This window comes from Salmo trutta, chromosome 29 (genome assembly GCF_901001165.1).
Source record: "Salmo trutta chromosome 29, fSalTru1.1, whole genome shotgun sequence".
NCBI lineage: Eukaryota > Metazoa > Chordata > Actinopteri > Salmoniformes > Salmonidae > Salmo > Salmo trutta.
This window is the reverse complement of record NC_042985.1, coordinates 22,041,274-22,053,958: the sequence shown is the minus strand read 5'-3', so window position 1 is coordinate 22,053,958 and position 12,685 is coordinate 22,041,274. Positions and strand designations below refer to the sequence as shown.

General features: G+C 41.4%; 1 protein-coding gene across 1 annotated transcript; it reads right to left on the bottom strand.

The window, feature by feature from the left end:
* Positions 1 to 11,034: 11,034 nt before the first annotated feature.
* On the bottom strand, positions 11,035 to 12,541 carry LOC115167591 (mucin-2-like). Its single transcript, XM_029722168.1, has 3 exons — positions 12,520 to 12,541; positions 11,473 to 12,157; positions 11,035 to 11,062 (listed from the first exon to the last, which is right to left on the bottom strand). The coding sequence occupies exons 1-3, from the start codon at positions 12,539 to 12,541 to the stop codon at positions 11,035 to 11,037; spliced, it is 735 nt and encodes a 244-aa protein (XP_029578028.1).
* Between the last annotated feature and the right edge of the window lie 144 nt (positions 12,542 to 12,685).

The window sequence follows — 12,685 nt, the reverse complement described above, 5'->3', positions numbered from 1 at the left end:
ATACTCACATGGCGTAGGTGCCACAGGATCCACCGCATGTTGTCATTTCCACCTCATTTGCAGACTTGCAGCCATTGCTGTTCAGGTACACTTTTCCCTTTGTCACATTGCATGGCTTATATATTGGAATACCTGCACACAAAAGTGACAATTTCAAAAGCTAAAATACTTTTTTCAATGCATGATAAAGGGCAAGAATGATTTACAAATGTCTATCAAAAAGGATGGTGTTAAAAAGACACTCACAGACATGGCAGCAACCATCTGGCGCAATGACTTCAGTTCCCTTAAAAACAAGAAAATGGAAGAAAAAACAAGAACATTTTTAAGTCACTGACGTAGCATTTACCAAACTCACTCCACATGTTTTTCAGTGCAGTGTTCTTGCACTGTTCACTTTAAGCAGCAGGTGTCAATAACCTCACATAAATACACAGTAGGTATACTATATTAAGCAACAGGCCTTGGTCTGAGCGACTGGGCATATTTAAACTGTATTTCACAAGTATGAATTTGCACATTGTCCAGTTTTTAAATGGGCTAGTTTCCAAGACCCAGATAATTTGCCAGATAGTTATTGGAACGTACGTTTATGCAGTCTTCTGGGTGGAAGTCAGGGCACACAGTCTTAGCCTCAATTGGGATGAATTGGTCCATAATCTTTACGCACTCAAACTTGAGACACTTGTCTCCAGATGGTATCCAGACAGAACCAGGCTGTAGAGGTGAGAATGTGAAATATATCAACAGGAGATTCTTCAAATGATATAAGATAAGATATACTATATCATTGGTAAGATAGTTATTTTGTGTAACACTTGAGTGCTAGATAAAAATGTCATGTTGCTCTTTTTAAATAATCAAGCGAAATAGGACTGATATGTTTTATGAATTGTTAAAAAAAAAATACAATTTGCGAATCTGTGCGAGAGATAAATAATGCTGCCTGATGCTATTTTACCTGAATAGTGTGTGTGGTATTATCTGGCAGCATAACCACACAGCTTGTCTGTACACACTTCCCACAACACTGCCCAGGAACAGCTTGATGATCATAACCCTGAAAGGAAGAAAACAGACCAGAGAGGAGAAAATCGTTATGATGTGCACATGATCTCTCTTATACCAATGTGTGATCCTGGTAACTCACTAGTAAATTACACTTATCCATTAGTAGCCCAATAGTGGACACAGAGGAATCAGTGTTATTATAATATTTTGACATGGATAAGGACTCACATTACACAAAGTTTGTTGAATTACATAATGAGGCCAAAGGGTGTCGATGTGTCAATGGCGATCACTTACCTGCTGGCAGTGAGTGTCACATTCAGTAGGTTGACAGTCAATGATATGTAGATGGGTTTGGGCATCCACCCTGTCACCACACACACAATTCTTACACTTGTCCCCGTGAACATTGGCACCAGGCTGGAATGAGAAAATACAATATTTCAATGGAAAATCTATGAATTGAGACGCTTTTTTTTTGTCCTATCTAATCTCATACATGGATTGACCAAAAAATATTGTTGGCACCCTGATAGCTTAATGAAGGTATTTCTTTAATTTAACTTATTTTTTTATTAACGTATGCAAGTAAAATAACATTGTCCTCTTTTATTAAGTTACATTCAAAAGTGTTGATAATTTATAAGTGGTGGGACTGGCCAAATAACATAGCATAGAATGCATTCGCACCTGATATTCAGTGTTGTTAAACACACAGACATCCTTTGGCACTGTGGGGCAAAGAACATGGATAATCATTCAAAACTGCAACTAACATGTTGGGATTTCTATAATATCCACAAATACTGTACACGCACACTCAAGCACATGCAGATGCATACTCACCGCATTGATAAGTTGGGCAGCAGACTCCCATAGTTGCATCTGTCTCGAATCCGACTGGACAAGTTATCTTGGAAGTAGAGCATCGTGTGACATCACACTCTGTTTGGAAAGAAAAAAACTATTGCTTCAAAAAATCATGCAAATGGCCACATTGGTTGCATATATTAGGTAATCACCAAAAATGTAAATGTTTTTACAGAGTTGTTCCAAAGCCCCCATAAAGAGCATATTATCCAAAGTCACTCACCGCATTTGTCCTTTTGACAACAGTCAACGGTTTCAACGACCTTAACTTGGCCCTCCTGATCACAGGTGAGAGGAGGCTGGTGTTGGCATGCCACAGGCTGGCACTGGATTTCCAGACTGTACGGGTCACACACACAATCCTGGCAGTTGCTCACCCAGGTCTCATTAGCCTGCAATGAGGAACAATTTAAGCACATCAAGGTTTGTATGGATCCTACCAGTACAAAGTTCAATCATTCAGTTTGTGGAATCATAAATTACTGAAGCGCTTTGAGGTTCTATGAAAAGCACTATAGAAATGTAATACATTATTATTATTATTATTATTATAGTTATTATTATTGCATACATTATTATACATGATTGTCAAAAGTGAACTACCCACATGATGTTAACGTGTATATCAGAAATTAATAGTTTTTCTTCCCTCCTAAAACCTGTGAGTGAAATTCAAACACAATTTTACCTCTTTCCATTCTCCATTTGGCAATGGGCAAATATCTGATGAACCAAAGAGAAAAAAAATACATTAAAAACAAAGTCATTGAAGTCCATTCCACGACTTTGTTTTGATAATGTACTGTATGTACCGGAATCACTTGATGAAATCAATATCAATCAAAATAAACCAAAACCCACACCATTGAAGTATCTGTGAAAAATGCTGTGGACATTTTTAAAAAAAAAATTTTTTACAAATAGGTAAACCAGTAGCAATGAACAATTAACACTTTGTGCTTCCCAAAGTGAAGGTCAGCAGGATGTAGCTTCTATCACAGCACAATACTTTAAGTCACCACTCCCTCAATATACAGTGCTGTTATTTGACCATTCTTACCACAGCTGGGGATACAGTAGTTTGAGCTGGAACTCATCAAAGTGGTACCAGGCGGGCAATAGCATCCCTCCAATTGTATATCTCCCATGACGCTGAACTCATTTTGAGTCTGGATGAATTTGAAATTGTACCTGCAGAGATATTCAAAAAAGTTTCAATAGCTGAGAGACTTTTCCTAATCGTTATACCCACCCACTGAACAACAACAGCATTATACATACCAGGCATTACAGGTTGGTTCAACTTGTGGACCGCAGGCATTATAAACCTTGGGTTTCTCGCATGTGAAGTCTGTAGCGGGTGAGATAAAAAGGTTAATAACCAATAAGCTACATCATAGAGAGGCTGTCTGAGCTTTATGGTCTTGCGGAGTCACCTACTTACCACATTGTCCATTTGTATAATTTCTCCACTCAATACAGACTCCTGCTTGTGCACATGCATCAGCATAGGTCTGCAAGCTGGTGCAGCCAATGGTAACATCATCCATATAACACACATCAAAGATACATGCCACAATGAATGGCTCGTAGGGGATTATCTTATGGCAACTCTCAAAGACCCTTGAAAAGACGTCACGCTTCAGTTAGAGTAGATACTTAAATATGTTAATTCACTTTGTTTTGTCATCAGGCTTTGTCAAATGATTGCCGTGTTTTAGTATGTCAAGTTATTGTTCGCACTGAGATTATTCTGATTGAGAGGTTATCGATACTACAGAGGAGATTTATTGTGAATACTAATTGCTACTTACTTGCTTTGAATGAGATGACAAATGGGTGGATCGCAGCCTGGTGGTTGTGTTGGTGTCAGCTCTGGTGGTGGTGTGCACTGACTGTTATTGTGGTCAGCAACATGCCATTGGTGTGCCATGTCTGGACAAGATGAATCAATAGTCCCATTTGGCAAGCGGCAGTCATCTGTCCGGTTGTTGTCACATGTACCTGAATAAGATTGAAAACCATCGTTAGACAATGAGACATCATGGGGTAATCATGGTAACAGAGTGACCATAAAACACCTGTACCCACCACACTGTCCCTCAGTGTTGCCACTGAACTTGTCCCAGGGCAGGTATATGCTAAACATAAGACCAGTGAAAGACACCTTGGCATTAATTGCTGGTATGACTAAAAGGGTTTCAATTCCGTTGTCTGTGATGCGGAAGTCCTTGGTCTCATATGCTGGGATGATGCGTTGCTGGTTTACATAAATCTAAGTCAAAAATATTAAGAGATAGACAAAATGGTTACAATAATTTATATACCCAATATTTCCTATATCTAATACATAGAGGAAGTAAATCCATCTTAAATGAAAGCTAATCAATATTTAAGCTAATCGAAAATCTAATCTCTATTATAGGAAAAACAACAGAAAATGTCTTGAACATACAGTATTTGAGATATTTTAATTACCAGACTTGTGAAAACTCCATCAACATCCTTCTTGGTCATGAATATCTTGTAAGATTGGTAATAAATTGTCAGAGACTGAGGGCAGGAAAGTCCATCTGGGGCATCACAATAGTAATTGTCGATTACCACACTGAAGTTGTACTTTGGCAGGATTTCTTTGACCAAGACGTAAGAACAATTTCCTTGGAAGCCATAGTATGTTCCATCAAAGGTGACATAGTGAGGGTCTCCCCAACCATAGCAGATACCTTAGTAAGAAGAGAACAATTAGCATTTAGAAGGACACGGATATGGAATGTTTTATTGCTAAATGAATAGTGTGGTGCTGAAATGTTTCCAATGTGAGACATTCGTATACATTTACTGCTATTAACTATAAGATAACGCTAAACCAGTCAACAGTAAGGATTCTTTTTCAGATTTTGAACTAAAATCAATAGTAAAAGTGGATTTTGTGACACAAAGAATAAACACTTGTTTTAATTTGTTGTGAACTTACATTGACACTCATAGTGGAAACAGCATCCAGATTCGTCATACACTTTGATTGGAGGATAGTTATTTTCACATGCTATAGGCTTCGGAGTCTCACAATGTACATGCTCATAGATAACTTTCCCGTTGGCACATGTTCCGTTGGTGCACTGGTTATGTTTCCAGGTGTCACCATTCTACAAACACAGAAAAGTATTAGGCTTACAGGAAATGTATACAAAATCATTCAATTCTTTTTTTTTTATTAATCACGCTTTTGTAAATAATAATTCCTATGGAATGTTTCCAAAAAAGTTATTATCTATAGAAGAGATAATACCTGTTTTGGAGGATGTTCATGGGGACAGTGTTGCTCAGATGGAAATTTTGGGGTGGTGGTTGGTCTTTCTGTCGTATGTGGTATTGTTATTGTTGGGAGCAGTGTAGTGGTGGGTGAAGTAGTAGTAACTGGGGTAGTTGGAACACCACATCTGACGGAATGGACTTCTACTTTGCAAGTCTTGTTGCAGAGACCAATGTAGCACCATCCATCATGGTCAGAGACATTGTAAACAATTGAGCCTGAAAGAATTTTGAAGAGTATTACATTTTGTACAATTTAACATGTATAATTCAATATAAATTGAACATTACTAATGGTTGAACTAATGGTAATATACAAAAGGTTTCGATTGTGAATAGGTGGAAAATAAAAACTTACCAACGGAGAAATAACGATGATTGAAAAGGCAAGAACAAATAAGTTCAGTGGATGGAGATGTTGGTGTTGTCGTTCTACCAGTAATTACAGGAAATGAGGTTGTAGGAAAAGTACTAGTGATGGGTGGCTGAGTTGTTGTTGTTACTGTCGTGGGAACCAATTCTGTGGTGGTTGGGATGAGTGTTGTGGGAGGACATTGACAACATTTCACTCGTATCTCATAATCGAAGCACTTTTGCTGAAGATCTTGCTTATTGTTTTTACAAATCAGTCCAACGGATGGATTGCAAGTCACGTCTTGGCCAAGCTGAGAGATCTGAAGTCCAGGGTATTGTTTTGCTCTACATTCAACTGCCTCTGGAGCTGAGCAAATGTGATAACCACTGGCAATGATGTTCTTAATGGATTCATTATCTCCACCTTCAGAGCCAGAGGTTGGCCCACCAAGGTTGATCCAGTCTGACCAGACACAACTTTCTTCACCATTGCACTGGGTAGTTGATACTCCTGTTGAGGTTGATGTAGGAGTAGAGGTTGGAGTTGTAGTAGTGGTGGAAGGCAGAGTTGTTGTTTTTGTTGTAGATGTAGCTGTCGAAGTTAAGATTGTAGTAGTGGGTGTAGGAGTGGTGGTCGAAGGAACTGTTGTTGTTGTTGTTGTTGTTGTTGTTGTTGTTGTCGGGATGTGTGTTGTGGGAGGACATTGACAACATTTCACTCGTATCTCATAATCGAAGCACTTTTGCTGAAGACCTTGCTTATTGTTTTTACAAATCAGTCCAACGGATGGATTGCAAGTCACGTCTTGGCCAAGCTGAGAGATCTGAAGTCCAGGGTATTGTTTTGCTCTACATTCAACTGCCTCTGGAGCTGAGCAAATGTGATAACCACTGGCAATGATGTTCTTAATGGATTCATTATCTCCACCTTCAGAGCCAGAGGTTGGCCCACCAAGGTTGATCCAGTCTGACCACACACAACTTTCTTCACCATTGCACTGGGTAGTTGATACTCCTGTTGAGGTTGATGTAGGAGTAGAGGTTGGAGTTGTAGTAGTGGTGGAAGGCAGAGTTGTTGTTTTTGTTGTAGATGGAGCTGTTGAAGTTAAGATTGTAGTAGTTGGTGTAGGAGTGGTGGTCGAAGGAACTGTTGTTGTTGTTGTTGTTGTTGTTGTTGTCGGGATGTGTGTTGTGGGAGGACATTGGCAACATTTCACTCGTATCTCATAATCGAAGCACTTTTGCTGAAGACCTTGCTTATTGTTTTTACAAATCAGTCCAACGGATGGATTGCAAGTCACGTCTTGGCCAAGCTGAGAGATCTGAAGTCCAGGGTATTGTTTTGCTCTACATTCAACTGCCTCTGGAGCTGAGCAAATGTGATAACCACTGGCAATGATGTTCTTAATGGATTCATTATCTCCACCTTCAGAGCCAGAGGTTGGCCCACCAAGGTTGATCCAGTCTGACCACACACAACTTTCTTCACCATTGCACTGAGTAGTTGATACTCCTGTTGAGGTTGATGTAGGAGTAGAGGTTGGAGTTGTAGTAGTGGTGGAAGGCAGAGTTGTTGTTTTTGTTGTAGATGGAGCTGTTGAAGTTAAGATTGTAGTAGTTGGTGTAGGAGTGGTGGTCGAAGGAACTGTTGTTGTTGTTGTTGTTGTCGGGATGTGTGTTGTGGGAGGACATTGGCAACATTTCACTCGTATCTCATAATCAAAGCACTTTTGCTGAAGACCTTGCTTATTGTTTTTACAAATCAGTCCAACGGATGGATTGCAAGTCACGTCTTGGCCAAGCTGAGAGATCTGAAGTCCAGGGTATTGTTTTGCTCTACATTCAACTGCCTCTGGAGCTGAGCAAATGTGATAACCACTGGCAATGATGTTCTTAATGGATTCATTATCTCCACCTTCAGAGCCAGAGGTTGGCCCACCAAGGTTGATCCAGTCTGACCACACACAACTTTCTTCACCATTGCACTGAGTAGTTGATACTCCTGTTGAGGTTGATGTAGGAGTAGAGGTTGGAGTTGTAGTAGTGGTGGAAGGCAGAGTTGTTGTTTTTGTTGTAGATGGAGCTGTCGAAGTTAAGATTGTAGTAGTGGGTGTAGGAGTGGTGGTCGAAGGAACTGTTGTTGTTGTTGTTGTTGTTGTTGTTGTCGGGATGTGTGTTGTGGGAGGACATTGACAACATTTCACTCGTATCTCATAATCGAAGCACTTTTGCTGAAGATCTTGCTTATTGTTTTTACAAATCAGTCCAACGGATGGATTGCAAGTCACGTCTTGGCCAAGCTGAGAGATCTGAAGTCCAGGGTATTGTTTTGCTCTACATTCAACTGCCTCTGGAGCTGAGCAAATGTGATAACCACTGGCAATGATGTTCTTAATGGATTCATTATCTCCACCTTCAGAGCCAGAGGTTGGCCCACCAAGGTTGATCCAGTCTGACCACACACAACTTTCTTCACCATTGCACTGGGTAGTTGATACTCCTGTTGAGGTTGATGTAGGAGTAGAGGTTGGAGTTGTAGTAGTGGTGGAAGGCAGAGTTGTTGTTTTTGTTGTAGATGGAGCTGTTGAAGTTAAGATTGTAGTAGTTGGTGTAGGAGTGGTGGTCGAAGGAACTGTTGTTGTTGTTGTTGTCGGGATGTGTGTTGTGGGAGGACATTGGCAACATTTCACTCGTATCTCATAATCGAAGCACTTTTGCTGAAGACCTTGCTTATTGTTTTTACAAATCAGTCCAACGGATGGATTGCAAGTCACGTCTTGGCCAAGCTGAGAGATCTGAAGTCCAGGGTATTGTTTTGCTCTACATTCAACTGCCTCTGGAGCTGAGCAAATGTGATAACCACTGGCAATGATGTTCTTAATGGATTCATTATCTCCACCTTCAGAGCCAGAGGTTGGCCCACCAAGGTTGATCCAGTCTGACCACACACAACTTTCTTCACCATTGCACTGAGTAGTTGATACTCCTGTTGAGGTTGATGTAGGAGTAGAGGTTGGAGTTGTAGTAGTGGTGGAAGGCAGAGTTGCTGTTTTTGTTGTAGATGGAGCTGTCGAAGTTAAGATTGTAGTAGTGGGTGTAGGAGTGGTTGTCGAAGGAACTGTTGTTGTTGTTGTTGTTGTTGTTGTTGTTGTTGTCGGGATGTGTGTTGTGGGAGGACATTGACAACATTTCACTCGTATCTCATAATCGAAGCACTTTTGCTGAAGATCTTGCTTATTGTTTTTACAAATCAGTCCAACGGATGGATTGCAAGTCACGTCTTGGCCAAGCTGAGAGATCTGAAGTCCAGGGTATTGTTTTGCTCTACATTCAACTGCCTCTGGAGCTGAGCAAATGTGATAACCACTGGCAATGATGTTCTTAATGGATTCATTATCTCCACCTTCAGAGCCAGAGGTTGGCCCACCAAGGTTGATCCAGTCTGACCACACACAACTTTCTTCACCATTGCACTGGGTAGTTGATACTCCTGTTGAGGTTGATGTAGGAGTAGAGGTTGGAGTTGTAGTAGTGGTGGAAGGCAGAGTTGTTGTTTTTGTTGTAGATGGAGCTGTTGAAGTTAAGATTGTAGTAGTTGGTGTAGGAGTGGTGGTCGAAGGAACTGTTGTTATTGTTGTTGTTGTTGTTGTTGTTGTTGTCGGGATGTGTGTTGTGGGAGGACATTGGCAACATTTCACTCGTATCTCATAATCGAAGCACTTTTGCTGAAGACCTTGCTTATTGTTTTTACAAATCAGTCCAACGGATGGATTGCAAGTCACGTCTTGGCCAAGCTGAGAGATCTGAAGTCCAGGGTATTGTTTTGCTCTACATTCAACTGCCTCTGGAGCTGAGCAAATGTGATAACCACTGGCAATGATGTTCTTAATGGATTCATTATCTCCACCTTCAGAGCCAGAGGTTGGCCCACCAAGGTTGATCCAGTCTGACCACACACAACTTTCTTCACCATTGCACTGAGTAGTTGATACTCCTGTTGAGGTTGATGTAGGAGTAGAGGTTGGAGTTGTAGTAGTGGTGGAAGGCAGAGTTGTTGTTTTTGTTGTAGATGGAGCTGTCGAAGTTAAGATTGTAGTAGTGGGTGTAGGAGTGGTGGTCGAAGGAACTGTTGTTGTTGTTGTTGTTGTTGTTGTTGTTGTTGTTGTTGTTGTTGTCGGGATGTGTGTTGTGGGAGGACATTGACAACATTTCACTCGTATCTCATAATCGAAGCACTTTTGCTGAAGATCTTGCTTATTGTTTTTACAAATCAGTCCAACGGATGGATTGCAAGTCACGTCTTGGCCAAGCTGAGAGATCTGAAGTCCAGGGTATTGTTTTGCTCTACATTCAACTGCCTCTGGAGCTGAGCAAATGTGATAACCACTGGCAATGATGTTCTTAATGGATTCATTATCTCCACCTTCAGAGCCAGAGGTTGGCCCACCAAGGTTGATCCAGTCTGACCACACACAACTTTCTTCACCATTGCACTGGGTAGTTGATACTCCTGTTGAGGTTGATGTAGGAGTAGAGGTTGGAGTTGTAGTAGTGGTGGAAGGCAGAGTTGTTGTTTTTGTTGTAGATGGAGCTGTCGAAGTTAAGATTGTAGTAGTGGGTGTAGGAGTGGTGGTCGAAGGAACTGTTGTTGTTGTTGTTGTTGTTGTTGTTGTCGGGGTGTGTGTTGTGGGAGGACATTGACAACATTTCACTCGTATCTCATAATCGAAGCACTTTTGCTGAAGATCTTGCTTATTGTTTTTACAAATCAGTCCAACGGATGGATTGCAAGTCACGTCTTGGCCAAGCTGAGAGATCTGAAGTCCAGGGTATTGTTTTGCTCTACATTCAACTGCCTCTGGAGCTGAGCAAATGTGATAACCACTGGCAATGATGTTCTTAATGGATTCATTATCTCCACCTTCAGAGCCAGAGGTTGGCCCACCAAGGTTGATCCAGTCTGACCACACACAACTTTCTTCACCATTGCACTGGGTAGTTGATACTCCTGTTGAGGTTGATGTAGGAGTAGAGGTTGGAGTTGTAGTAGTGGTGGAAGGCAGAGTTGTTGTTTTTGTTGTAGATGGAGCTGTTGAAGTTAAGATTGTAGTAGTTGGTGTAGGAGTGGTGGTCGAAGGAACTGTTGTTGTTGTTGTTGTTGTTGTTGTTGTTGTTGTCGGGATGTGTGTTGTGGGAGGACATTGGCAACATTTCACTCGTATCTCATAATCGAAGCACTTTTGCTGAAGACCTTGCTTATTGTTTTTACAAATCAGTCCAACGGATGGATTGCAAGTCACGTCTTGGCCAAGCTGAGAGATCTGAAGTCCAGGGTATTGTTTTGCTCTACATTCAACTGCCTCTGGAGCTGAGCAAATGTGATAACCACTGGCAATGATGTTCTTAATGGATTCATTATCTCCACCTTCAGAGCCAGAGGTTGGCCCACCAAGGTTGATCCAGTCTGACCACACACAACTTTCTTCACCATTGCACTGAGTAGTTGATACTCCTGTTGAGGTTGATGTAGGAGTAGAGGTTGGAGTTGTAGTAGTGGTGGAAGGCAGAGTTGTTGTTTTTGTTGTAGATGGAGCTGTCGAAGTTAAGATTGTAGTAGTGGGTGTAGGAGTGGTGGTCGAAGGAACTGTTGTTGTTGTTGTTGTTGTTGTTGTTGTCGGGATGTGTGTTGTGGGAGGACATTGACAACATTTCACTCGTATCTCATAATCGAAGCACTTTTGCTGAAGATCTTGCTTATTGTTTTTACAAATCAGTCCAACGGATGGATTGCAAGTCACGTCTTGGCCAAGCTGAGAGATCTGAAGTCCAGGGTATTGTTTTGCTCTACATTCAACTGCCTCTGGAGCTGAGCAAATGTGATAACCACTGGCAATGATGTTCTTAATGGATTCATTATCTCCACCTTCAGAGCCAGAGGTTGGCCCACCAAGGTTGATCCAGTCTGACCACACACAACTTTCTTCACCATTGCACTGGGTAGTTGATACTCCTGTTGAGGTTGATGTAGGAGTAGAGGTTGGAGTTGTAGTAGTGGTGGAAGGCAGAGTTGTTGTTTTTGTTGTAGATGGAGCTGTTGAAGTTAAGATTGTAGTAGTTGGTGTAGGAGTGGTGGTCGAAGGAACTGTTGTTGTTGTTGTTGTTGTTGTTGTTGTTGTCGGGATGTGTGTTGTGGGAGGACATTGGCAACATTTCACTCGTATCTCATAATCGAAGCACTTTTGCTGAAGACCTTGCTTATTGTTTTTACAAATCAGTCCAACGGATGGATTGCAAGTCACGTCTTGGCCAAGCTGAGAGATCTGAAGTCCAGGGTATTGTTTTGCTCTACATTCAACTGCCTCTGGAGCTGAGCAAATGTGATAACCACTGGCAATGATGTTCTTAATGGATTCATTATCTCCACCTTCAGAGCCAGAGGTTGGCCCACCAAGGTTGATCCAGTCTGACCACACACAACTTTCTTCACCATTGCACTGAGTAGTTGATACTCCTGTTGAGGTTGATGTAGGAGTAGAGGTTGGAGTTGTAGTAGTGGTGGAAGGCAGAGTTGTTGTTTTTGTTGTAGATGGAGCTGTCGAAGTTAAGATTGTAGTAGTGGGTGTAGGAGTGGTGGTCGAAGGAACTGTTGTTGTTGTTGTTGTTGTTGTTGTTGTTGTCGGGATGTGTGTTGTGGGAGGACATTGACAACATTTCACTCGTATCTCATAATCGAAGCACTTTTGCTGAAGATCTTGCTTATTGTTTTTACAAATCAGTCCAACGGATGGATTGCAAGTCACGTCTTGGCCAAGCTGAGAGATCTGAAGTCCAGGGTATTGTTTTGCTCTACATTCAACTGCCTCTGGAGCTGAGCAAATGTGATAACCACTGGCAATGATGTTCTTAATGGATTCATTATCTCCACCTTCAGAGCCAGAGGTTGGCCCACCAAGGTTGATCCAGTCTGACCACACACAACTTTCTTCACCATTGCACTGGGTAGTTGATACTCCTGTTGAGGTTGATGTAGGAGTAGAGGTTGGAGTTGTAGTAGTGGTGGAAGGCAGAGTTGTTGTTTTTGTTGTAGATGGAGCTATTGAAGTTAAGATTGTAGTAGTTGGTGTAGGAGTGGTGG